Source organism: Amblyomma mixtum, chromosome 8, assembly GCF_055824585.1.
Source record: "Amblyomma mixtum isolate Tamu chromosome 8, ASM5582458v1, whole genome shotgun sequence".
NCBI lineage: Eukaryota > Metazoa > Arthropoda > Arachnida > Ixodida > Ixodidae > Amblyomma > Amblyomma mixtum.
The window spans coordinates 6,686,853-6,714,297 of NC_143019.1; the positions used below are offsets into that span (position 1 = coordinate 6,686,853).

Here is a 27,445-nt window from a genome sequence, read left to right on the forward strand (position 1 = left end):
AACCCTACTAAACCATACCAAACCAAAAAATCAAGAATTATGAGAACAGCACACATGAGAACTCACATCAGATTTTGGAATAGGAAGACTTCAGGATAAGGCCACTGTCAGGGGCACTATGCACCGTACTTTCACTGAATTATTCATGAGCATCAATCGTGTGGTGCAAAATTCCTTCTTAAAATGCATGCGTTTCCAGCTAGCAGCACAAACCTGACATCACAAACAAGTGCACAGTGTTGCGTGCGGTACATGACACGCCCCTCAAAATCAAGTGTGTTATCAAGAATAGACATGTTGCATTTGATCTTCTCGAGAAATGTCCTCAGTGCAATTCTGCACTTCGGACATTTTCTAGCACATTACTCCGAAGGAAGTGGGGCCTTTTTTTGGCCTCTTGGAACAGGGTTGACCTGGTGGGCGTCCAGCTGCCACCCTTTTGGAGCCCCTTGTCAACCCCGGCCGGCGTCTCGCAATGCTTGTAGGCTGCACCCGGATTTGACGTCCCCGGTGCCTCCGTGCTGCTGCGGTTGCCTTGAAGGCAAGCATCAGCCCAGCTGCGTCATTTCCATTGGGCACGCGGTCCAGCTCATGCCCAAGACACCGCAGGGTTTCTAGATATGCAGGGTTGTGCTCATTCATGGCATGCAGGCGGCGCAGCTGGGACTCCAAGCTCTGGTACACATCTTCTCTTTCCTGCATGAAAGGTTGTGAAACTGAATGACTAGATTCTGTCCACTTTGAGCGTTTCGAATGTCCAAAGCTCTGCAGCTATCATCTACCCTATGATGGAAGTTCTAGTAGCAGGCTGGGCTGCAGCAGCTGAGGATTGCCATGTTGGTTTTCTTTCTTTTTATATATTAGCATTCTCATTATTTGCATGCACACTTCTTTGAAATTAGCCGCCGCGGTGGCTCAATGGTTATGGCGTTTGGCTGCTGACCCGAAAGACGTTGGTTCAATTCCAGCTGCGGCAGTCGAATTTCGATGGAGGCGAAATTCTAAGAAGCCCGTGTACTGTGCGATGTCAGTGCACGTTAACGAACCCCACGTAGTCGAAATATCCGGAGCCCTTCACTACGACGTCCCTCATAGCCTGAGTTGATTCGGGACATTAAATCCTCATAAACTAAACTAAACTTGTCTGAAATTGCTACAAGTAGCCAATTATGACCGTGGCACCCTATTGCTATCCTTGCAGCAAGCTCTGAGCTGAATCAGAATATTCATTTGCTGGACATGAAACTTCACTGTAGCAAGGCATACCTCTTCATGCATATGCGGTAAAGACCTGGTCAGTGGAACAATCTGAGTTTAACATTCTTGATATATACGTCCGTTGCAAATGTTCCCAGCATTTACAGACAAAACTGTGGCTCATTTATTCATTCTTGCCTGGTATAGCCTTTCATCTGAATGGAAAGCTGCAGACTTGAATGTGCAACTAACATCGGCAAGGTAATATGTATCGCAGAGAATTCTAGAATTTGTATTTCTACATTTGTGTTACTTTCAGCATGAACTCTAAAAAGTGTCTTTTCTACAAGTTTGCAAAGATCAACCAGAAAAAATGTTCATTGTCTTTACCTGCACTGGCATTGCTGAGGAAAGAAGGATTTAGAATGAGAAGGAACTTTACAGGGAATATGCACCTGGGCAAGCTGGGGTTGATCACAGTCTTGCGCAGTAGGTGACAGCTGTCTTGATGTGGAGGGCTGGCAGTCATCTTGCATGTGGCTTGCTTCACAAGCCTGTGGGTTTTCGTAACTGCAGCTTGCCTGGTCGGGCTCTTCTTGAGGCTGCTCTCCTTCCAGGAAGGGCATAAAGAAATCCAGAGGGGGGCACTTGTTGCCTAAGGCCAGCTTGCCCAATTGATGCCTGTCTCCTGTGTTCAGGGGCGGAGCATTGGGAAACAATCCCCCAAAAGTTTCATGGACAAGCGCCTGGTGCTTGCAAAAAGCACCTTGTTTTCCTGCTGCGCAGCTGCACATTCCAAAATCTGCTGACACTTCATATATTGTGTCTTGGCGTGTGGCACTGGGCACTGCATAGAGGTTGTGGCCTGTTAGTCGTATGGTGTCAGCAGCTCCTGATGGCATCCGGGAAAGGAGCCGTTTGTAAGCCAGGTGATGACTGGCAACACGGCTGTTAGCATGGCGGAGGATGCGGCTCTCGAAGTATCTCTCCCACACCACGGCCACTGCATCCACTAGTGCAACGGCGTTGAAGGCCTCTGCTCTGCTGAGCACGATGTCTTTGAGGATACGGATGGTGGCCTCAGAGAAATTATTTGTGTTGTGCCCCCGTGTGGTGATGTTTGCACGGAAAAGGAGCACCCACTCCTCCTCCCTTTTGAGGAATGCCTTCACCCGTTCTACGTAGCCCTGGTGGGATTCAGACCCAAGCCTGGCTTTCGCAGCTTCCAGCTTCTCTTCTGTGTCAGCATACATGACCTGTAGTTGGAGTTTGGAATCCTTTAGTGAGAAATGTGCCAGTGCCTTTCACATACACATATGCACATTTACGCTGTGCCTGTAATTTCGCACAGTCCCCCTCTTTAAAAAAGAACTACGTTTGGACAAAACTTGCCTCCTGGAATGTTGACATTAGTTGCCGTCTCTGGCCCTTGCCAACATGGTTGTGGGCAGTTGTCAGCCAGCGCCACTCTGCCTGGGCCACATGAAAATGGCACAGAAGCTGCCTGGCTGTAGGCCATGTTTCCTGCAGTGCAGTCTTCTCTGCACTGGAGTTGTCTGTCATGAATACGTGTGGTGCCTGCAGCGAGAACAATAGCCGATTTCAGCACGCCTATCAAGCCAAGAACAATTGATAGCTTTTAGCGTTTGTTCTTCACGTGACCTGCAAGGATTCATCCTTGGATCTTTGTTTTTTGATTAACAATATTGTGGCTAGCTTTCTTCTAGAAATCTGACTTTACATCATCTGTTGCGAAACATTTGCACATAGTGTGAATCCTGGCGGATATCCGCTACTTTCAGAGGACTGTTATAATGAGGATCACAGACAAGAAAATTCTGCCGCAGTTTAAAGCAGCTCAAATAATATCACTATGCAGAAGTGACAGCGTATGCATACTCTGGACTCTGGCTTACTAGTAGGGGTTGGACTTTTCGGTTGAAACCAAAAAAAAAAGAAAAAAGGTCAGTATCCATGACATGGATGCCATGGCTAGCTTGCTGTTAAGTAGAAATAACCCAATCCGCTTGTCGATGGAACTGCATAACCAGGCCTGGGGTTAGGTTTGACATCGGTGACCAGAACCGACAGTGCACTTCCTCACCAGAGCAGAATTTGGCCGCCCTGGTGTAGTACTTGGTCGAAACCTCCTGTATGAATACACTAGTTAACCCTGTCTCCAGCGGCAGCTCAGCAACTGACCAAGGCAGCGGTCAGGCCTGTGACACAACAGAGGGTGCCAAGAATCTCTTGCTCTGGACAGACCGCCGCTGGAAACTGAACCTGGTGACGCTTAACTCTAGCCTTATCCAGTGAGGCTAGCTTAGCAGTGCTGCTGGAGGAACTAGCAGGCATTAAATGGGATGTCGTGGGGCATAGCGAGGTTAGGACAGATGAGGCATATAGTCCTAAAAGGTGGGCACATACTATGCTATCGTGGATTAGTGGAGATAGCAGAACTAGGTGTGGAGTTCCTTATCAGTCAGAATATAGCTGGCAACATAGAGGAATTTATAGTATTAACAAGAGGGTGGCAGCTATCGTAAATAACCTTAAGTACTAACTGAAGGTGGTACAAACGTATGCACCCGCATTTAGCCATGATGACCAGATCGCTGAAAGCTGCTATGAAGACGAGGAATCTGCAGAGAACGAAATAAAAACACACTGCAGTGTACTGATAGCTGACTTCAATGCCAAGGTAGGAAAGAAGGAGACCACGCAGTAGGCGACTATGGCATAGGTTCTGGGAACAGCAGGGGGAGTTATTGGTAGAGTTTGCAGAGAGGAATAATTTACGGATCATGTTCCTTCTGAAATGAAATAAACTTCATACTGTGCGCTCATCCTGGTATCGTGCAGGATGTGGAAGTTCTCAGAAAGGTGCGTTGTAGCGGCCACAGGATGGTAAGGTCTTGATTTAGCCTACGAGGGGGTACCCAAAAGAAACCGGACTAAATTTTTTGGTCGGCAAAGCTTCTGTGGTACCGCGTTTTGCCACTAGGAGCGCATAGAACGAACATTCCAGAGTCAGTAAGCCGAGTGCCGTCGTTGAAGGAGATCAGACTAGCTTAGGCAGTGTTTTAGAGTTACGACTGTTTTGTGTGAATGTCGTTTTTGCAAAGGCTGATTTTCGTGCACAGCGTGCACCGGTGAAATTCTGAATTTTGCTCGGAAAAATTTGAATGGAAACTCTTGAAATATTAAAAAAGACGTACAAGGACGATGCTATGGGGACAACTCGTGTTCCTGAATCGAATCCTGAATCAAAGCAACAATATGCCAATGGAAAACTTCAAATTCACCTCGCCTCAAGAAAGCTCGTCAGGTGAAACGAAACCTCAAAACAATGCTGATTTGTTTTTTCGACTTGAGAGGAGTTGTCCATTGAGAATTTGTTCCGCAGGGTCAGGCACTTAGCCAGGCTTTCTACTTGGATGTTTTGAAAAGATTGGGCAACAGTGTGCGGTGGAAGCGGCCTGATTTGTGGCGGTCGGGTGACTGGTTTTTCCATCATGGCAATGCCCCTGCTCACACAGCCCTGTCTCTACGACAATTTTGGACCAAAAATGGCATGACCCCTATTCCTCAACCCTCATACTCTCCCGACCTTGCCCCGTGCTACTTTCTTTGTTTCCTAGAATGAAAAAATAGGTGAATGGAAAGCGTTTCGCTGATGTTGCTGAGGAGAAGAAAAAAACGACGGAGGCACTGTCAAGCATCACAAAAGATGAATTTAAACAATGTTTTGAAAAATGGAATGAAACATTCGACAAGCGTATCATTGCAAGTGGGGAATACTTTGAAGGAGATTGAAGGTCTGTGCTTAAAATGTGAACAAATAATTTCAAACAAAAATAAGTCCGGTTTCTTTTGAGTACCCCCTCGTATGCTTGAAGAAGGGATGGGAAAAACCAGTGAGACGGAAGCCCATTAACGCGTTAGTGGTAAGAGGGAAAGTAAAGGTCTCACTGCAGAACAGATATTCGGCTATAACCAAGGGCGACGACATTAATGTTCAGGCATTGGACGATAGTCTCACATCTGTCATTGCGTAGTGTTCAGTAGAAGTAGAAGGTAGGATGGTAGACGGCATACTGCCAAGCTCTCTGAGGAGACGGAATATTTGCTTAAGAAACGCTGAAGCATGAAAGCCTCTAACCCCAGGTACGGAATAGAATCAATACGGAATAGCTAATCAATAAGTGCAAGGTAACCGTCCTAAGAAATTTTAATATGGAGAGAATTGAGTGTGCTCTGAAGAATGCAGGTAGCCAGTAATGTGAACATTTCAACACTTTTGCTTTTATACTGTAGGCCCAAAAAGTTACGTGTGCTTTCTTTCTAGTCTGTACAACAATTTTTTTACCTTTAGAGAAATGGCTGTTCGCATGTTTGTATGACCATTGCAATTTTATGGGAACTGATATCATTCCCTTTCGTGCCACAGACATGTTAGTAAACAGCAACATTCTGTTCCCCTCTATTCTTAACTCAAACTTGAGCCGTAACTGCACCCTCACTGAGTGCATATGGCGAAGGTATGGGTTTTGTCTAGCACAGTGTTGAAATATCGCTCTTACATTTTTCATTATGGGGTGCTTTCGTGAACAGCCTAGAATTGCATCTCTAACACTGACCTACAACCTCTTGCAATTCTTGGCAGACAACCACATTTTATGGTGGTGAAGTAATGGGGAAGGAAACATGAAGGCATATTTTCTTGAAGTTAGCTTCTGCAATGCACAAATTAAAGGCAGTGTTATTGTTTTTCCTACTTACGGCCTGACCTCCGAAGCAGAAAGGATGAGTGTCTTTTAGAAGTTGAAATGCAGCCACGTAGCCTTCTGTGCTCTGCTCATTGTGAAGCAGCACCGCTATTGGCACAGCACCAGCCATTGTTGCCACCAGCACCACCGTGACGGTGCATTTTGTGCTGTCGCAAGAGGCCGTGGAGTCTATAAAGACTATGTCTCTTGCAGCATCCAGTGCCTGGGCCCGCTTCATGATGGGGGTGACAACTAGAATAGCCCAGCAGGTGGTATTGTCACTCCGGCGCACCGTCACATCAGTGCCTGGAAATTGTGAGAAGCCAAGTGTACACTCACAAGAGATTTCAGGCACATTATATGCACTAAGAGTCTCAGAATCTGGCTCTGTACACTGAAGAACGCCTGCACAGATCATGCTGTGTCATTGTCAAAATACAAGGGTCCAAAATATTACACAGGTACTGGCCTACATGAAATTGTTGTGGCAGGTTACAGTTACCCACAAGCACAATACTTTTGGTAAAATAATGAGACACTATGTTTAGCTACATGCACCCCATGATGAGGGATGTTGTTGTAACAAGTTTTCGCATACCGTTGGCTGCATAGAGGGGTGCCTTCTCCTCCAGCTTCAGTAGTGGATACCGCCAAAGTGGATACCGCCATAGTGGTACCGCCAAAGCACGCAGTCCTCCAGACATTGTGCCAGTGCTGCACGGTTCTTGCCAAAGGATTTAAGGCACCGTTGGCCAACAACACTGGTCCATTTTCCTCCAGGCAAAGCTTAGATTCATGCAGCCTGCGTGCTTCGCTAACTGTCATCCCATCACTGAAGTATTGCAGGAATGTTTCCCGCGTAGTGCGGGTTCCACGAAGAAGGCGCAGGGCATCTGCTGACTGTGTGCTATGGGTATGCCTGCTATCAATTCTTATGATGGCAACCAAGGGCACATTCCTTCGCAGGTACTCATCATTTCTCCTTGTGGCTTCGGTCAGCTTTTTATCTTGATGTCAAGCCTAGCCATTCACGCGGCATTGCGCCGACTTGACACCTTGTTTCGCTTGTTGTGCTGGCAACGCCAAACCTTGTGGAAGACCATTCTGAAAACCACACAGATGAAACATTGAGCAGGAGTAGTGGCGTTACTACATGCTGTTTAAATTAAATTATACTAGAACAGAATGGTTTTAAGAGCTGCAGTGCAGGTTTACTGCAAAAATGCTGCGCAGTTCTTTGTTCACTTGTCAGCAAACCTAACTGTCCTTCTGTCATGCAGGCTAACAGCACACTGCATGAAAAGAAGACTTTACATAAATAGTTCATGAAAATGCAAAGTCTGCACAGGAGCAGGTGCATGCTTTCTGAAGTGTGGATTTCGCTTAAGAATTTTGACCAAAATTGACTGCTAAATTTGATTTACTGTTACTTGAGATGAGCTCTTGCAGTGAGTAGCTGTCTGACATTGATGCACATATTATTTTAATATTATTCTCCCCAGTCAGCCGGCAAAGGCCTACAAAATTATTAGGTAGATTTATATTGTCAACCAACCTCTCATTATGTGATCTTATCTGAAACTGCCATCTCAGATCATTCAAACTTCTGTTACCTCTGCAGTTAAACACTACAGCTGCCTAGTGTTTACTTTAGCGGTTAATCATGCAACTTGTGAAAAGGTGAAGGGTTTGCAGAAGTTATGCTTGTTAGTTTGTTTTGCTGAGTGATTTTAGAAGCGTTAATTTTACTCAAAGTGGAGTTGTCGGGTTGATAGCACTGGCAAACATTTTGTCTCACAATTCGTTGCAGTGGAGTGAGTATTTCAACTTCAAGCTGATGCCGAGTCTCACCCTCATTCTTGCCAGACAACTACACGAGTCTGGATGCCGTCGCCTCGTGCTTGTATACTTTACACTCTACTGCAACAAGTTATGAAACGAGGCATAGCTCTATGTTTTATTCAGGTAACCAATAATCAATTTATACTTTTTTTAACGCGGCAGGACCTCGTGTCGGAGAAAATCCATGAAAAGTCCCCAGAGAAGCAGCCCAGTGGGCAGGTGGGCCACCTGGGTCACGTGACCTTGCGGCGTCATCGCAACCTGCCCAGCGGATTGTCACACAAGCTCCACTTGTGGCAGAACTTGCCATCACAGCCATGGGGAAAATCATTTTCAGTTCAACTGGTTTATGGAACAATTCTCAGTTGGAACCAAATGGGTATTGTTCCATAAACCATTTGGAGTGGTAAGATAGCTCCCAAGGATCTATAAATGTTAAGAATTCCCAATTCTGCGCACGGCTAGACCCGGGTTCGAACCCGATCGCGGCGGCCGCGTTTCGATGGAGGCGAAACGCAAAAGGCGCCCGTGTGCAGTGCAATGTCACCGCACGTTAAAGATCTCGAGATGTGAGGTGGTCGAAATTATTGCGCAGCCCTCCACTACGGCGCCTCTGTCTTCCTTCTTTCACTCCCGCCTTTCTCCCTTCCCTTACGGCGTGGTTCAGTTGTCCACCGAGATGTGAGACAATTACTGCGCCATTTCCTCCCCCCCTTTTTTTCATGCATATCCGTTTACCGTTCTTCCCTTTGTCTATTTTAGGCCAGGCGGCTGCGGTAGCTCTGCGCAGCAGAGCGATTTATGCTCGCTAGCTAGTGACGTGTAGTGCACATCCGAGTAGAATGCCTTGAAAATAATTGGAATACAGCGATAAAAACAGTATCGCCTATTCAGCAACGTACCTTTCTCCTGATTTTTGGACCTTCTGGACGATCCAGGACGTGTTTGTCTCGACGCCGTATGCTTCCAGCCATTCGTTGACGGCTGCCTCGTCGACCAGGTTCGCGCGATACACCGCTTCATACTCTTTTGACGCGGGCTCGACTTTTACGACCTCCAGCTCGAGTGGCTGGGGATGCTCGTCCATTTTAACTGCTCTTGTTCAGTTAAAATGAAAGTGCGATGGAAACAAATTCGCGCCGATGATGAACAAGTGCTGTGGCACCACAAGGACGTAGGCGGAGTGGCAACACGAGTGCTCGTACCAACTTGCTAAATTCTCAGCTCTTTTGAACCCAGAAGTACCTAGAAAACGGCCACGAAAGTACAGTGCGCGGGTGGAGGGCAGTGCGGAATGCGTAGGAGGAGGAGGTAGAAGAGGAAAGGCAGGGAGGTTAACCAAAGAATAATCGGTTTGCTACCCTACACGGGGGAAGGGGGTGAGGGAAAAAGAAAGAGAAAGGAGGGTAACAGAAAATTGAAGTCACAGCGAAAGTAAGCGTTCGTTAAAGTCACAGCCTGTCATGCAGGCCAGAAGTTCGCAAGAAGCCGAGCAGTGCCCCTTCCCCCTTTCGTCGGGGCCTTTTGTCGGGGCAATCATGAAATAAGATACCACGTAGTACACTGATTTGCTTAACATTTCCTGGTGATAAAATGAGTCATGGTCTTGTCTTTCTGACGTGCCCACTTTCCTCACGACACTGCTGCCATGCGGTGAATCTACCCTACAAGGGCGCATGCCATTGTGTGGTGAAGTCCACCTGGTAGGCGTGTAGTTGCGAATTTCTCTGGAAAACAGTGCGCAAGACTGCAGAACATTCTACTGCTTGCATAATCCGACTGGCGACATATCATTTGATCGACATATGCGCACTAAACTTAACGCTTTCCAGTTTTCAGCTCAATCGTGCGTTCAGTTTCTTTTCGCACTGCATGTCAGGCATTCTTCGAAAATGAAGTCTTGTGCAGCTAGCTTCTCAACTCTTATTACCTTAGTGATACTTGGTGGGTATGTTAAGACCGGCGAACACAGGCCTGGGAGGAATTCCAGGAAGACGTGAGTCATGCAACAAAGGTGCGGCGGGGAACAGCGGCGACGGCGGCGGCGTCAGGTGGCCAAGTCTGCCCACGGGTCGCCGGACAGAGTGACGCCGTGAAAGGTCACGCTGTTGATTTTACTTGAAAGGCGACTGCGACATTGACTGAGGTCCTGCGTTTCGGACATCAGGCGGGGGCGTACAAGGCCCCTCCTTCACCTGCTGGGAAACGCAGCGCACTTACTTTCCCAGGGGGCACCGATCTCAACACAGTGCTGAATCGACACGAGAGCCTTCGATGACGTGTCTTTCCCCTTGTCCACCGGCTGGGAAACGGCGTGGCCTTCCTTTCCCACGGAGGTGCTGCACCTGCCAATTCGACACGACAGTGTTCGAGGACTGCTGGCTTTCCCATCGACCGAGCTGCGGGAGAGTTCAGCACCGCCCCTTGACGTGGGTGGTACCGCCAGTGCCCACAGCTGTCCACCTGACTGGAGAACGTTTTCCGAACTTTATTCCCTAGTCAGAGATCTCAAGAATACGAAGGACATTTAATGGGGTGTTGTTTTGTAACCAACACACTCCCATCTCGACTGTAAATATGTAAAATAAACCTTATGTACAGTTTCCTCCATATCGGAGTTCGACATCGTTCTTCGGAGCTGGGACCTGCGGGGCTGAACGAGTCAGTCAACTCCAGGACCCCTCCGTCTCCAACAGGTGGCTAGTTGGTGCATGTTTCCAGAAAAAGGGTTCAACATGTGCATGTTATAAAAACAGGGTTACACGTTCATTTTCATTGTGCTAAAGCACTACAGAGTTCAGGCGCTGATTGAATGCAGCAAACAACTAAATAGTAGCACATCAGACGCGTGATGCCCGGAAAAAACAAGCTAACTACTTTAACAGCGTTTATATTCATCAAAGCTTGACATCTCGCTTGGCTATCGGCGCCGACCTCATGCCCCCTAGAAAGCCTGCGGAAAAGAAAAAGTATGTACAGTCGCCGTTAAAAGTAAATGGAAGGCGACTTGGTCAAAAAAAATATTAATTTCTTTAAATCTAAAGCATAATGGTTCATGTTTGTTGGTGGACAGTGCAATTCGCGCAACCACAATTAGTCTGCACATATGTATTCAAGGATGCATGAATTAAGGGGGGGGGGGGGGTGCAATTATTAAATTTTTCGTTAATATTGCCTTCCATTTACTTTTGACGGCACCTCTACGTATCACTGCATCCACTGGTATACGCTGCACGGACACCAGCGGATGTGGTTTTCCTCTATGCTGAGCCTGAGCTCGCTCGAGCTGCACGCAAAAAGAAAAAAGCTGTGCAATGACGTCGCGCCCACGCCTGCGTAAAGAGAACAACAAAAAAAAAACGCGACGAGAACCCAGGCAGTGCGTGTGAATCGAGTACAAAGGCGCCGCGTTGCACGCAAAGAGGAAAAAAAAAAAGCTGGGCGCACCCTCGCGCAACGACAAAAAAAAAATGCGACGAGGGCCGAGGCAGTGCGCGTGAATTCGAGTCCCTGCATGAAAACAAAACCGAAACTTCTCTAGAGTCGCTTTGCAAACGCTAGGCGCCGCCAGCGCTGCTTCAGCCGACGGAAGTTGCGTGAGGTCACGTGATAGCACTCCTGGGCGTCGTCTGCTCGAATGCGTGCACAGGATATGTTTTGGCAATACGCCACCCGGCCGGCCTAAGTCATTCAGCGCAAACGTTTCCCCTCTTCTATCCTGTGAGGGCAGGCGAGGCGTCTCGAATCGGGGTAGAAAGGCGGCGAAGGAGCCCTCGGGACCAACAACACCTGCTCAGAACCAAAAGTTGTCAGTTCTGCCAACCGGGCCACAACTTTTTGACGTCACGCTGCTTACAATAGGGAGGGGGTTTCACAGTTCTGCGAAGCTGATGTTTTGCAAAGGCGATTGACATGCGGCCGTTCCAACCCAAGGTTCTTCTGCAGCCAAGGCCAGGCAAGAAAGAGGAGACAGACCTGTGTGCGTCTGCTGCGGGGAGAAAGAGCAGTATTCGAAAGAGCAACTTTTGAGAAGGAAAACCGAGACTCCTCTACTCTCTTCCTCGATTTTGTTTTTCACATTCCCTCAAAATGCGGACTGAACTCGACTTCTGTCGGGCTTATGTATCCACGGGACGAATGCCCTGTGTTGGCTGACGCTCTGACAACCGGTGCCGTTGCGCAGTTTCCACAGCTATTCTAGAAGATTTTTTTTTTTTTCAGCGAGAGAGCTACCGGGCGCTCCGTGTTAGAAGGAGCACAGGGAACGCTGTGAGTAGCGAAACAGGAGGCGGCCAGAGATGATTATCCTAGGGCGAAGACACGATCTTGCACCCCTGCCTCGCGCTATGGCTCATCGGTTGAGAAGCGCTGTCTTGAAACGCCGCCATATATTTCGCATCGGCTCCTGGACAATGCAGACCACTGGGAGGCCAGATCTGCGAATTTCCGCTACCTATCGCCGAAATTCACTAATTGTGCAAGGATCGATTCGCCCCAGACCTCAGGGTGAGCACAAAATGTTTTCTTATGCTAGATCAAACACGAAACAGAGCAAACGAAACAGAGCAGCAGAAGCGATTTCAGTTGAAAAGTGACGTGAAAGCAAAAGTCCACTGATTTTGCGGACATTAGCTAGAGGACTACCACGGTGCGTATAGTTTTGACTTCCCGCATTCCCCGGAATGGAGAAGAAATGAGCCTTTTACTATACAAATTTACTGCACAAACAGTGCCAGTACAAAAAGATGGGAGGGGGGGGGGGGTAGTGCAATATCCACATTCGATCGCTTATTTTCTAGACAGATGCTGCCGCACGCTCACATCCGTGTTCACAAGACAGCAGGGAATTAGAACTGTTCGAATATCACAATTTCGTGCTGATCACTAACGATATCACAAAAGCAGGAACGTTGCCTCGTGTGGCTACAAAATGCAGTTCCAATGAATGGATGGAAATGCTATGCTAAGGCCACAGTAGGGAGAAACTCGACGCGATTGTAATGAGTACTTATTAGCTCTTTCCAGCTATGTCCCGCAGTCTCCAGTCGAAGTTTCACAGCCAGTGTTTCCTTTTCGTTTTTCGAACCTTGGTGGTGGTAGCAGTTTATTTGACAATAAAAAGTGAACGAAAAGAATGTTGCCGGCTGCGGCCGTAAGCGCTTTCGGGATTTTTGTTATCATGCATGGATGCGCGGACGGAAAAAAAGAAAATCAGCATTATTTGCAACGTATCTCAACGTCACAGACTACCTCTCCCAAGCTATTATCGGGAACGGGTGGGAGATGAAGGGGGCTAACACACTGTGATATTGCTTTCTTTTCCTCTCCGCAGCTACTGACCCAACGACTTGAACGCAATATGTTTGTACCATTCTGATATGCCTTATTCTGCCCATTTTCTCTTATTTGCTGTTACCATATCAGCTGTCTCTTAGAATTCTACATAGCACTGGCAGTGTGTGAGTAAACAATAAAAACACTCGCCATGCTTCGAAATCTCGGGTTGATGTTTCACTGCAGGTGTTTGTCCTGGAATTGCGAAATAAACGTTTGCATGGTGAACGGGAATCAATAGCACACAAGCTACGCGCCACGCGCCTTTGACCTCAGAAAAGGCTGTGACAACACACATGGCAACCGCCCTTTGAAACCAAGAGGTCATCTACTGTTCCGCTGCATCCATTTCGACATCATCCATAGTTTTACGAAGGCCATAGCCCATAGATGTCTTGTGGCCCTTTGTTATGGATGCCAGTGGAACCTACGAAGCTTTATTTTGTAATATTGCTTGCCGTGGCTGCCGCTGCTAGTCATCAAAATATTTGTCAGGGTCGCGAGAAAAGAATAACTATAGAACAACGTGTACAACTCTGGAAAAAAATGGAAACAAAATATAATTTCTATAAATGTCAAAGATATAGAGACTTCGTGTTCAGGAAAGTAAAAACAGCGCTAAATTCTACACAAAACACACACAAAGACGGACAGGACGGGCGCTGACTCCAACTGAACACAATGTCACATCAACTATCCCCGCAAAAGGTCACATTCGAAATAGTGCCTCCTAAAAAAGAATCGCCAGGCACCATGGCAGGGCCGCCAAGGGGTGCGTAGGGGCGAAAGAAGCAGTACGGGTGTGCCAAACACGTTCGAGCGCGGTCGTCATTGTCGTGGCGTTTATCCCCCCTCCGTGACTAACCGCCTCCTTCTGCCACAACGCGAGGGAGAGGAGGTCAAGGTAGCGCAGAGAGGAGGACCAGACCGTCTCGGAGGAGCGCTTATTCGCTTCCACGGACAAGTGGAGCCGCCCTGGTGGTTGAACTAACGTCTTGTCCAAGATGTCCGCCGTGGTACCCCCGCCTTAACGCTGTCTTGTGACAGCTGCGGCCACCCTATCCTAGCAAACTTATGAATCTCACCCGCCCACCTAACTTTCTGCCGACCCCTGCTACGCTTCTGTACGCCTGGAGTCCACTCCGCTACCCTTAAAGACCAGCGGTTAATCTTGCCTTCGCATTACATGCCCTGCTCAAGCCCATTTCTTCCTCTTGATTTCGACTACGATGTCCTTAACTCGTGTTAAGGACACATCTACACTGATCTACAGAGAGAAGTCACAAAAGAATACACTAAACTGAAACCAAAACCACATATAAAACAACTACCATGTCTCGGCTTTCCCTACCCATTGCCAGTAATGGGCTAGGCTTCGCGCGGTTGCCGCTAAAATAGTGCGTAGCGCTCTTAACAATTGAACGTGGGCATGATTTGCCTTCTGCGCAGCCCAACGTGCCTCGCCTTTCGGCCCACCCTCTGACAGAGTGGGTCGTGGATGGAACTGTTCCGGGGCAAAGTGCTGTTGACGAAGGACGGCACCGGCATCTCGGCCGACGCGGCCCTGCGCAACAAGCGGATCGTCTGCCTCTACTTCTCGGCCCAGTGGTGTCCGCCGTGCTGCTCCTTCACGCCCCTGCTGGCCCAGGCATACCGGGAAGCCAAGCAACTCGGACTCCCTGTCGAGGTACGTGTATGCGCACCCGAAAGCTTAACTGCGCCGCACGTCTTGGGCTCAGGTTGGTAACTTGGTGACAATCAGAGAAAACGACGCAACTAAAGACGAAGATTAGTAAGGTGTGGGTTTGGGCTAGTTTGTAATCCAATCCGTGGCACAAAATGCGCATAAAACGCAAGGACGAGTATAGCGTTATTGATAAATCACCAGGCCATATGACAAGCGCAGTTATGGTGGCGGCAGAAGTGGTACTCCAGGGGAACAAGTGCTTGAACGCTTCCTCAGAGTCCCGGTCCAATTCGTCTCAAGCGGTCACGATGCATTTGGGTTAGGTCTACATTGCATGTGAACATATAGGCTGCCCTTTTGTGCCTGGACTTGCCGTTCCTCCCCAGTGAATTGTTGTATTAGCAGCGCCACCTGAAGGGTTAGTTTTTGTATCCCTCGTTCAATCTGCAACGAAAGGCAGCTAGGATTGGAGCACCACATACCGCCAAGTTCCTTTCGGCCTGGTAGGCATTCGATGCAAAATCGGCACGGCTTCCATTCAGCGGGTAGCTATACTGGTGCGGGCAAGGACCCGTGAAGATTGAAGGCCAAGTGAATGATCGCTATTGAAACTAGTTAGCTAGTAGCTTGCGCTGATACCCGCCATGTTGCTGGAGCAAAGAGCAATGCACAAGATTGCGCTTATTATCGAGCCGTGCACCACCGTGGTTAGAAATAGTTCAGTGGTTAGCAAGGCGTTAAGAGCAACACCGGTGTAAAAGACACGTGGCTGCTCGGTGGGAATTGGCGTGGTTTCGACGCGGCAGGCAGCCAACGGGAGACTGTTCTCACCAACGCAGGTCGTGTTCCTCTCGCAGAACCGAACTGCGGAGGAAATGCGGGACGACCTGAAGAACCACCACGCAGAATGGCTTTCGCTTCCCTTCGGCGATAATCTGCAGTTGTGAGTGACGCGCTGCTCAATGTTTTTTAATGTAAAATACATCGTTGGTCATGAAACTCGCCCATTGACTGGAGGAAAGTGACGTCACCAGACCGGAAGTTCCGTCACTTCCGGTAAAGGCATAAACCGTTTCTAATGCTATCGTATTACCAACATAACATGTTAGGTTTTTTTCGCACTCATTATTTGTGACTCCGAATATGCACGGGCTAATTAATTAGTGACTGAAGAATGACCATTTTGGCTTACGGACCCGTCGCGGTGACTCAGTGACTAGAGCTCTCGACTACCGATCCATAGGACCCGTTCGACCCCGGCAGCGTCGTCTGCGTTTCGATGGCGGCGAAACGCAAGAGGCGCCCGTGTGCCGTGCGATGCCAGTGCACGTTCAAGATCCCCAGGCGGTCGAAATGATAAGTTTCGTTATCAGGAAATGAGTGGTGCAGTGACTGTCTCACATATCTCGGTGGACACCTCAACCGTGCCGTGAGGGAAAGAAGGAAGATGGGAGTGAAAGAAGATGTGTCGCAGTTAGAATGCTCCGGAATAATCTTGAAAACAGGGACCCCCCCTTAGTTTTTGTGAGGGCCGGCCCTTAAGAGTCGGACCAGTCATAGCTCTCTGTACCAATAAGATCCTTTTATCATCATCATCGGGGACCCAGAACGATTGTTTTTTGCCTGTCTGTGTCTGTTCCTTCTGGCCGGCAGGCCAGGAGTTTGTTTTCTATGAGGCTACCCTTATTGTTTTGGATGGCTCGACTGGCTGCTTGTGAGTCTGATACTACCCAGTAACTGTTTCGTCTTCTGTTGACTTCCGAGATTGCTAGGGCTATCGCCACCTTTTCCGCCGTCCGGATGCATTTGGTTGGTATAGTTACTCCGTATATCTACTGCGGCCGCCTCTCTGCCCTTATACCTCAATGCATCCACGTACCCGCCGCGGTGGCACAGTGGTTACGGCGCTCGGCTGTTGATCCGAAAGACGCGGGCTCGATCCCGGCCGCGGCGGCTGAATTTCGATGAAGGCGAAATTCCAGAGGCCCGTGTACTGCGCGATGTCAGTGCACGTTAAAGAACCCCAGGTGGTCGAAATTTCCAGAGCCCTTTACTACGGCGTCCCTCATAGCCTGAGTCGCTTTGGGACGTTAAACCCCCATAAACCAAACCAAACCAAACCAAAGCATCCACGTACATCACAAACTGGGCCTTTTTTAGATGTTCGTCCAAGATTTTAGCTCTGTGGCATTACTTCAGCCCTCGTGGTTGGCCGGGTCGATACTCCTGAGCAGCGGTCTAACCACGAAGGTGTCTCTGATTTCTGGAGCGATGTTTGTGGTTTGATCGCTATGGTCTTCTATAGGTTGAGAAGTCTGAGTTTAGTGAGGAGAGTGCGGCCCGTCCTGATCCGTTTAAGTCTCCTGATCTGGGAGTCGAGCAGATAGATTTTTTACGTTCTTCGAAAGCCCAGTAGAATCCCAGACCGTCCAAGTACTTCCTCTCTGAGACGCATGGGGTTAATCTTAACACGATGTTATGAAGCACTTGTGGTAATCTTAACGCCAGTCTAGAGGCCTTTCTAATTAGCGCGTTTATTTTTCCGTTCCGTCATGATTGATATCTGTTACGGGTGGTGGTGGTGTGACACTTTTATTAGAAAATCCTTTCTATTGGGCGTTCAATAGGTCCTGAGCCAAGGCGACGAGGACACGTTGCTGCTTCAGATCTAGGGAGGCGAGCCAGATGAGCCACGGTTGGGGGGGGGGGGGGGAGGGGGGGGGAGGGGGGGGAAGGATAGGCGGGGGACTGGAAGGCAGCGTGGCACTGAGTAAGGCAGTGCTCTATGGCCGCATATGTGTGTGGACAGTTTGGGAACTGAGTTGTGGAAGTGCGCCGGTATAGATGAAGTTTGGCTGGTGTACGTAGAAGATTAAACTGTATTCGGCGAAGAATGCGAGCCACACGGATCGATAAGGATTGGTGTGGTGGCGGTAAATCAGCTAAGTCCAATTTTCGCTGCGTGTAGTATTCGTCGTCAGTGTGTTTGTAAGCCCTGACCGCCTGCTCCGTCGGTGGACTCGTCCATGGAATCCCCGGCGCCCGGTGTATAGTATCGCAGGCAAGCTGGTGAGCCAGCTCATTGTTACGGGAGAGGGTAGTTGAGGTGCGGTATGATGGACGCTGTCATTATCCGAATAGCCTCTTTCCTTATCATTATCCGCCTTATTAACGCGGCCGCCACGGTCGGGTTCGAACTCAGTAGGCGAGCGATAGGAAGGAGTTTGTGCATAAAGGTACAAATGTAGCCAGGATATGTGCATCTTATACACGTGTATAAAAACTGTCTCGGGACAGAGTAATGGACGCAAAGTTACTTTGTTCGCAGGACGCTGAAGACTCGCTACAAGGTGGCGGGCATACCAACGCTGGTGGTTCTGAAGGCGGACGGGGCGCTCATCTGCGCCAACGGAAGGCCCGACGTCCAGACCAAAGGCAGCCAGGCCTTCAAGGACTGGCTCACTTGCATATGAACAAACTCGTCAAACAAATGCAACAATTAGCCCGCTTACTTGGGACCAACGCGTTCAACGTGCCCGCGAACATTGCGTAAGGTGTAATGAAATGCGTTGCGTCACCTGTATATCAACAGAGCAGATGTACATGCAATGACGCAACTGGCTGACGCGTTATGTACACCTTGTATTTGGCAAGTATAGTAAACAGTATAAAAACGGCACTTTTTCCTTTACGTCATCCGGGTTTTAACGTACAAAACTCGCGAAGCCTGCATAGTGGTAGAACTTTTCCTAGGTTTCTGCGAAAGCTTACAGTCGCAATCTTTGTACCCAGTACTATCGAATGTGCTTGTGTACGCATTTTTCATATCCATTTGCACAGCTCGACACTGGCTTTTGTATACCTATAATATATTGCCACGCGCCTAACGCGCCGCGCGGCCTCCGCGCTGAGTCGAAGACGACGACGAAGCGGCGGTGGGCTCTCGAGGCGCGCTTGTTCTGTTCGGTGTCCTGGAACCTGGCGCTGTAATTAAAAGAAGGCTCCCAGTCTTGGCTTCTTCCCGACGCCTATCTCCACGGCCCCTCTGGTCGTGACACTGGTGGAGGTGCGGCCGATGCTCCCTACTCCTGAGGACGACTCGACACGCCCGCCTCTTGTGACCACCCCTGTCCATCGTGAAAGCCGGAGGATCCGAGGCTTGTCCCCCGAGGCCCTCCCTTTTGTCGGTGAGCCCTCGACTACCCCTCCACTCATGGCGACGCCAATACCCGCCCTGCCTCCGACTGTCCCTGCAGCCAGCCCCACCTATCTCACTCTTCAGACCCCACGAACGCCTAAGCCCTTTCGCGGTGACCTGTTTGAAGATGCCGAAGATTGGTTGGCGCACTACGAACGGGTTGCGACCTTCAACTGCTGGGACGCCGCTACAAAGCTGCGTAACGTGTACTTTAGCCTTGAGGACTCTGCGCGCACATGGTTCGAAAACCGTGAGGCTACTTTCTCGACGTGGCAGGACTTTCGACGTCAGCTCCTGAGTACGTACGCCAACAGCGACCGCCGGGAGAGCGCGGAGCGCACCCTGTCCTCTAGAATTCAGCTCCCCAATGAGGGTGTTGCCATGTACGTCGAGGATGTGACGCGTCTTTGTCATCGCGCCGATCCGGCAATGCCTGAAGAAAAAAAGCTGAGGCACCTCATGCGCGGCGTGAAAGACCAGCTCTTTTCCGGCCTCGTGCGGAACCCGCCCAACACCGTCGCGGAGTTTCTGGCCGAGGCCGTCCACATGGAGAAATTGCTGCAGAAGAGATCCCAACAGCACGCCCGGCAACTGCGTCCGTCGTCGACACTGTCAACGTTTGACCGATTCGACCATGATCCCAGGACGAATCCGGACTCCCTTCGTGAACTCATCCGTTCAGTGGTCCGCGAGGAGCTGCAGCACCTTCAAGGAACCTTTGCCCCTCGCGTCGATTCCGTCACCAGCGTCATCCGCGAGGAAGTCCGGCAGGCCCTCAGAGCACCAGACGCTGCAGTGTTGCCGGCGCCGCCACCGACTCCATACGATCCCGCGCCGTACCCGACTCCGGTCCAGCCAGTCACGTACGCGGACGTCGTGCGCCGCGCGGCCCCATCTCCTGGGCCTTTGCCTTACACCGCACCATTGGTCGCGGTGCACTCTGCTCAGCCTACTCCTTACTGGGCGGATCGGCGCCAGGCACCGCGGAAGACTGACCTCTTGCGCACCCCGGATCAACGACCGCTCTGCTATCACTGTGGTGAGGCCGGCCATCTCTACCGGCGGTGCCCCTATCGCGAAATGGGACTACGCGGATTTTCTATCGACAGCCCCCGTCCACGGCCTGGAGAGCACCCTCAAGACATCGCCGAGTATGTCACCCGCCAGCGCAGTTCGCCGTCTCCTCCTCGCCGCGAGTCGCGATCGCCTTCTCCACGCCGGTCTTCTCCCTCTGGGCTCCGTTTCGCCTCAGGACAACGCGGTTCCTCGAGCCCTCGTCGGGAAAACTAGCTCCGGCGGCCTTTGGAGGCGAGGCCGCCGAACGCCGATCCGCCGCAAAGCTTCCACCGCCGCAGCAACCGAACAGCCCCGACGTCGGATGCCGCAACGCTGCGCAGTTTTCCCCGACGCGCCTTTCGACTCGCCGCGATGCCCTAACCCCAATCGCCGACCCGCTTCCGCCGCCGCACCGACCCAATCGCCCCGACGCCGAACGCCGCATCGCCGAAGAGTTTCCCTCTACCCGCCGCTTGAATCGCCCCGACGACGCAACCCCAGTCGCCGACCAGTTTCCGCCGCCGCACCGACTGAGTCATCCACAACAGCCATCGACGGGCCGCGCTGAAGGAAGGGTCTCTTTGGATATCCCTGTTCTCGTCGACACAAAGGAGGTTAGCGCGTTGGTCGATACGGGCGCAGATTACTCTATCCTTAGCGGACGGATTGCGACGGCCCTGAAAAAAGTGACGACACCCTGGGACGGCCCCGACATACGTACGGCCGGCGGACATCTTGTCGCACCACTCGGTATGTGTGCGGCCCGGGTTACGGTCCGGGGCTGCACATTCGTTGCCACTTTTCTGTTCTGCGCGAATGTTCTCGCGATGTCATCCTTGGCATCGACTTTCTTCGCGAGCACGGAGCTATCATAGACCTCCCGAATCGCTTGGTGACATTTTCGACCGCAATGGCCACAGAAGAACCTGCGCACCAGGGTTCTCGATCCGCCCTGCGAGTTGCCGACGATACCGTTACGGTGCTACCACGTGCCAGCATTCTCGCAAGAGTTACCTGTGACGAGCCACATAGGGGACTGCGGGTTGTCGAGCCTAATGTCTCCCTCGTACTCACTAAGGGAGTTGCGGTGGCACGAGGCCTTGGATCCCTTCATGACGGTTGTACAGAGGTCCTTGTCACCAACTTCTGCAATGAGCATCGACATCTTTTTCATGGCACAGCCATCGCTTACGTCGACTATGTTCAAGAAGTGGCCGAATGCTTTGCTTGCGAGGAGGGCACACCTGGAGCTGACACCGAAGCGGTCACCAACGTAGACATCAATCCAGGCCTTCCACCCGCTGAAAAGAGGCAACTCCAGGACCTCTTGCGGAAGTTTGGTGCGTGTTTCAACACCTGGAGCTGACACCGAAGCGGTCACCAACGTAGACATCAATCCAGGCCTTCCACCCGCTGAAAAGAGGCAACTCCAGGACCTCTTGCGGGAGTTCGGTGCATGTTTCACGTCGTCGTCCAAAGTGCGCCAAACGTCGATAGTTAAACACCGCATTATCACGCATGAAGGAGCCCGACCCATCCATCAGCAGCCCTATCGTGTGTCCCCTCGTGAGCGAGATGCTATTCAAACACAGGTAGAAGAGATGCTCACAGACGGCGTCATCCAACCGTCAAGCAGTCCGTGGTCGTCTCCTGTCGTGCTCGTGAAAAAGAAGGACGGGACACTACGATTCTGTGTCGACTACAGGAAGCTGAACAGTGTGACCAAGAAAGACGTGTATCCGCTCCCGCGTATCGACGACTCCCTCGACCGACTTCGTCAAGCCAAGTACTTCTCTTCGGTCGACCTCAGAAGTGGTTATTGGCAGATAGAAGTTGATGAGAGGGACCTTGAGAAAACCGCCTTCATCACACCGGACGGGCTGTATGAATTTCGCGTCCTCCCATTCGGGCTCTGCTGTGCTCCTGCCACGTTCCAAAGAATGATGGACACCGTGCTAACAGGTTTGAAGTGGCAGACCTGCCTTGTTTATCTTGATGATGTCATCATTTTTTCCGCAACGTTCACGGAACATCTGCACCGTCTCAGGACTGTCCTCGAAGCCGTTCGATCGCCAACCTCTCCCTCAAACCAGAAAAATGCCACTTTGGGTTCACCGAGTTGAAGTTCCTCGGGCACGTCATTAGTGCTGACGGAATCCGAGCTGACCCAGAGAAGCTTGCTGCCGTTGCTGCCTTTCCGGTCCCCGTCCACAAAAAAGCAGTCCGACGCTTTCTGGGCCTGTGCTCCTATTATCGCCGCTTCATTAGAAATTTCGCCCAGCTCGCCAGCCCTCTGACGCTCCTAACCCGTGATGACACGTCATTTTCCTGGGGCAACGAACAGCAGGCTGCCTTCGACGAGTTACGACGCCGACTCCAATCACCGCCCATCTTGGCACATTTCGACGAAGATGCCGACACAGAGGTGCACACGGATGCGAGCAACGTCGGACTTGGCGCTGTTCTAGTTCAGCGGCAAAGCGGTGTCGACAAAGTAATTGCCTACGCCAGCCGCGCACTGTCGCGCGCTGAGTTGAACTACTCTACCACGGAAAAAGAATGTTTAGCGGTAGTCTGGGCCGCCGCTAAGTTCCGCCCATACCTGTATGGCAGACCGTTTTGTATCGTCACCGACCACCACTCGCTGTGCTGGCTGAAAAATTTAAAGGACCCTTGTGGCCGCCTCGCACGTTGGGCATTACGCCTGCAGGAATTCGATTTCACCGTCACCTACAAGTCAGGCCGGAAACACACCGACGCTGACAGCTTGTCCCGCGCTCCCGTCGAACCTCCCCCACAAGACACCACCGACGATGATAGCTTCCTTGGAGCGGTCAGCACGTCTGAGCTCGTTTCCAGACAGCGTGCCGACGCCGAGCTGCGTCTGCTCATCGATCATCTCGAAGGTGGGTGCCCTGAAATACCACGATACCTCGCTCGTGGACTGTCGTCGTTCTGCCTGCGGAGAGGAGTGCTTTATAAAAAGAACTCTGCCTCAAATCCGACAACTTACCTGCTCGTCATACCGTCTTATCTACGGGATAAAGTCCTCCTTGCCTGCCATGATGAACCAACTTCCGGCCACCTTGGAGTTACACGCACCTTGTCCCGAATCCGGCAGAACTATTACTGGCCCAACCTTACTTCAAGTGTAAAGCATTATGTCCGGACATGCCGGCAATGCCAGCGGCGGAAAAAACCCGCGCTCAAGCCTCCTGGACTGCTTCAGTTCATCGAGCCGCCACAAGTACCATTCGACAAAGTTGGCATGGACCTTCTGGGGCCATTTCCTCTCTCGTCGACCGGCCACAAGTGGATCGTAGTCGCCACAGACTACTTGACCCGCTACGCTGAAACGAAGGCCCTGGCGCGAGGTACTGCCGCCGAAGTTGCCCACTTCTTTATGCACGACATCGTGCTTAGACACGGCGCCCCATCGGCCATCATTACTGACCGAGGCAAGGCGTTTTCAGCCCGACTCCTACGTGACATCTTAGCGCTTAGCCATACTGCTCATCGACCAACAACAGCGTATCATCCCCAAACCAATGGTCTAACAGAACGGCTCAACAAAACATTGGCGGACATGATCTCGATGTACGTCGACGTTGAACACAAAACCTGGGATGAGGTCACCTTCGCATATAATACTGCGACGCAGGAAACCACCCAGTTCACCCCGTTCCGTCTCGTGTATGGCAGAGAGGTACGCATGATGCTAGACGCCATGCTGCCGTACGGCGACGCAGAGCTCCCCCCGGAAGCAGGCCACTTCGTGGAACAAGCAGAGCAGGCCCGTCAGCTGGCCCGCTTGCACATGAAGGACCAGCAATCCGCCGATGCCCGACACTATAACCTTCGGCACAGGGACGTGCACTACGAACCGGGAGACCACGTGTGGGTGTGGACACCAGTGCGCCAGAAGGGATTGTGCGAAAAGCTTATAAATAGGTATTTTGGCCCGTACAGAGTCCTGCGCCGCCTGAACGGCGTCAACTACGAAGTTGTCCCCCATGGAACTGTGATCGTCGGCCCTCAGCGTCAACGGCCTGAAATTGTGCATGTAGTGCGCTTAAAGCCGTACTTTTCGCGTGACTGAGCGCTGTGTTCACGCTGTGTTTCTTACCTTTTTCCCCTTACCCCACGTGTGACCTTGACTCTCGCCGCATCTCATCTAGCGCACATTGTGTAGTTCACCTCACCCATATTCTTCTTGTTTTTGCTCCTCCTCCACTCACTGTACATACCCCATTTCACATCGAGACGATGTTTGCTTTCGCGGGGGGGGAATAATGCCACGCGCCTAACGCGCCGCGCGGCCTCCGCGCTGAGTCGAAGACGACGACGAAGCGGCGGTGGGCTCTCGAGGCGCGCTTGTTCTGTTCGGTGTCCTGGAACCTGGCGCTGTAATTAAAAGAAGGCTCCCAGTCCTGGCTTCTTCCCGACGCCTATCTCCACGGCCCCTCTGGTCGTGACAATATTTTACATGTTTTGCGATAAAATGTCTGCGTGTCGGTCTTTTATCTCTGTGTACATAGCTGATAAATGTGTTTAAAATGTGCCCATAATGTTGAATAAACAAACGTTGCCGCATAAAATCAGCAGTCTGAAACTTCGTCACAGCGCATTTTTAATGTTCGGAAGGCGTACGAGGCTAGCAGACGTTAAAAATAAAAAAAAGTCTTGGGTTCAACGTGGCTTGATCCTAGTTACAGCTCTATTAAGCATGGCCTCCATTGTCTGAAACCAAATTTCATGGTCAAAGGTCAAGGCCAGGTACCAAGTGGTCAGTCATGTGATCACGTGGTCATACTACCGTAGCTTGGGCCATACCACCACGCAGTCAAGTTCGGTTTGACCTTGTGACGCATTGAAGGTCGTTGTCTTATCCGCATTGAAATCGGATGCTGCACCCCAAGGAGCAGAGTTCCCACTCTAAAACGCAGTGTGTGTGTGGTTCCTTGTGCGTGTTTGCTACACTAATTTATCCACCTTCTTAGAGCGAAGACAGCGTAGATGAAACAAAAAAAATGACGCGCGATGATCAAACATCTAATGCGACAATTCTGGTGGGTGATGTTGCCTAAGCTGATGCTTCGGCCACCCGGGCCGGCTGTTTCGCAGAGACAGTAGCACTGCATCCGCTGCAATAAATTACTACAACGGCTTATCAACTAACACGAACAATTCAGTGAACAGCTACCCCCGCTGCTACGTTCCGGCAGATGTTTCGCTTTGCGAGCACGGCGTTCACCCGCTAGCACACGTTTAGCAGGCGGCGGCTCCGTATACGGACCGGCCACGGCCAAGGTAGCTAGCTGGTACGGATGCTTCTCTCTTACTCTTGCGATCATCATCATTATCAGCCTGACTACGCCCACAGCAGGGCGAAGGTCTCTCCAATTAACCCTGTTCTTTGCAAGCTGCGGCCACTGTGTCCCCGCAAACTACTTCATCTCATCCGCCCACCTAACTCTGCCGCCCCCTGCTACGCTTGCCTTCCACTGGAATCAACTCCGTTGCCCTTAAAGGGCAACTGCACCACTTTGAGAATTTCGCAATGTTCAAGAATTCAAATCTGTATGGGCTGTAGGCAAATCATACCAAGTTTTGTTGCACTAGTATTTCAAAACGATGACGCAATCAATTTTGCGCTTCTCCAGAAAGCACGTGGAATGCGGGGAAATTCAGTGGGGTGTCACGGAAGGTATGATTTCAAATTACTGCTGCCGTCAGCCAAACCCTGCCGTGCCTCGTTGGATGCTGCCAAACAACGTTCGGCGGACTGTGCCTTCGATTGCGTCGGTTTTTGCTTCAAAGCAGGCGTTTGTGCGTTGTAAATGTAGTGATACCTTCGATGACGTCATCATGCCCCCCCCCCCTTTCCCCTCCCCCATTTGGCGTTGTGCGCTGCGGAGAAGCTTTAAGGCTGTCGCTGTTTGAATCGTCGATGACGAAACCACTTCAAATGCTACCCCCAAAAGGACTTCGCATGCTTTACCTGCAAGTTTCGCACATTCGACCCTCTTAATCTCGTCGATTTCTAAAACCTCTGTAGTTGCGCTTTAAGGACCAGCGGTTATCTCGCCTACGTGGACGACGCCCACGAGCACACCGAATCTCGGCTCCTTACTGCTGCTGAGACAATTTGTCTCGCATCTGCCATGGCGAAGGAGCTTCACGCCACCCACCGCGCAACCTCTGCTCTGAACCGCAAAGACGAAGCAGCCACGTACTCGTGAGGAGTGTATCGTCCTTGAGTGGGACAAGAATGAACAGCCAGGTTGCCAAAAAACAGTGAACCCCCTCATTTATTGTTCGGTGTTATTTATACCCGAAGGTGGAAGGCGGTTAGTGCACGCAGAGGGCGAGGAAAACACGTGGCACTGGACAGTACTGTAATGATCGGAGGCCTAGCCAGCGGAGAATGGCGAGCCAGTCAGGCGCCGTCAGGTAAACGGCCGAAAGCGCTGCTGTTCGGAGGAGACGAAAGAGACACTGCCTGGGGGCGGCTTCTGGCGACGGTGTTGGCGTGGACAAAGGCTCTAATCCCCTTCGCCGGCGATGCTGAATGCGGCTCTGGTGCCGGACTGCGCTCCTGGGGACTGGCAGCGGAAACAGGCGAGCCAATCGGGCGCCATCAGGCCACTTTGGCCGAAGTGCTGCTGCTCGGGGAAGACAAAAGAGACACTGCGTGGGGCAGCTACTGGCAACGGCGTCGGCGTACACAAAGGCGTCTAATCCCCTTCGCCGGGGAGTCTGAGTGCGGCGCTTCTCCCGGACTGCCGTGGACCGACGGACGAGACCCGGTGGAGACGACGGCGGGGCGACGGCGCCGCCAACTCAGTGCCCGCGTGCGCCCTGAGGAGCCGACAAAGCGGAGAGGCGACACGGCTGATTTGTCCCTCCCACCGAACTGAAGAGGTCACCGGTGAGCGGTCAGCGCTCGCGTCCCCATCAATCAAGGTCATCACACAGCAGCAACGACCTTTGGGCCTGGTCGGCCCGCGGAAAACCAACAGTTCGCGACTGAGAGACGCCAAGTTCCTCCTTGCCTGTGTGTGTGTGTGTGTCTGTGCGGTGTGCGCGGCCACGTGAGGAGGGCGGAGCCTAGGAAGACGCTGGCGGCCCATTGGACGCTCAACCAGACATCAGATTCCCTAGCCGGGTGCCTGGGGAATGTGAACTGCATTTAAGTAGCAATCTGTGGGGTGCCAGGGATCCTCCCCCATTTTCTGACTTTGGTCTCCTTGCTACTGTACATGATGTAAAATAAACCTTCAAGCTTGCTATTCCTCCCGAAGGCTTCTCTCCGTAGTCTGCTTGCTTCGCCCTAATGCGGTGAAGACCCTCGTCCCGATC

The 27,445-nt window shown here is 51.1% G+C and overlaps 1 protein-coding gene and 1 pseudogene across 2 annotated transcripts; one reads left to right on the forward strand and one right to left on the reverse strand.

Annotated features, from left to right (window-relative positions):
* Window positions 1-325: 325 nt before the first annotated feature.
* Window positions 326-9,388, reverse strand: LOC149331217 (uncharacterized; annotated as a pseudogene).
* Window positions 9,389-14,486: 5,098 nt separating this feature from the next.
* On the forward strand, window positions 14,487-18,327 carry LOC149331218 (nucleoredoxin-like protein 2). Of its 2 annotated transcripts, none has more exons than XM_089555428.1 (3): window positions 14,487-14,829; window positions 15,669-15,772; window positions 18,158-18,327. In XM_089555428.1, exons 1-3 carry the CDS (start codon window positions 14,641-14,643, stop codon window positions 18,300-18,302), a joined length of 438 nt encoding a protein of 145 aa, XP_089411554.1. In that variant the 5' UTR covers window positions 14,487-14,640; the 3' UTR covers window positions 18,303-18,327. The 2 variants fall into 2 exon arrangements, with proteins under 2 accessions (XP_089411554.1, XP_089411555.1); XM_089555429.1 differs by having other exon boundaries at window positions 15,687-15,772.
* Window positions 18,328-27,445: the final 9,118 nt, after the last annotated feature.

Excerpts from the sequence above, each read along its gene's own strand:
- LOC149331218 (XM_089555428.1), top strand. The coding sequence starts at position 14,641 with ATGGAACTGTTCCGGGGCAAAGTGCTGTTGACGAAGGACGGCACCGGC. Across the intron at positions 14,830-15,668 it reads AACTCGGACTCCCTGTCGAG|GTCGTGTTCCTCTCGCAGAA; the intron begins GTACGTGTATGC and ends TCACCAACGCAG. Across the intron at positions 15,773-18,157 it reads TTCGGCGATAATCTGCAGTT|GACGCTGAAGACTCGCTACA; the intron begins GTGAGTGACGCG and ends CTTTGTTCGCAG.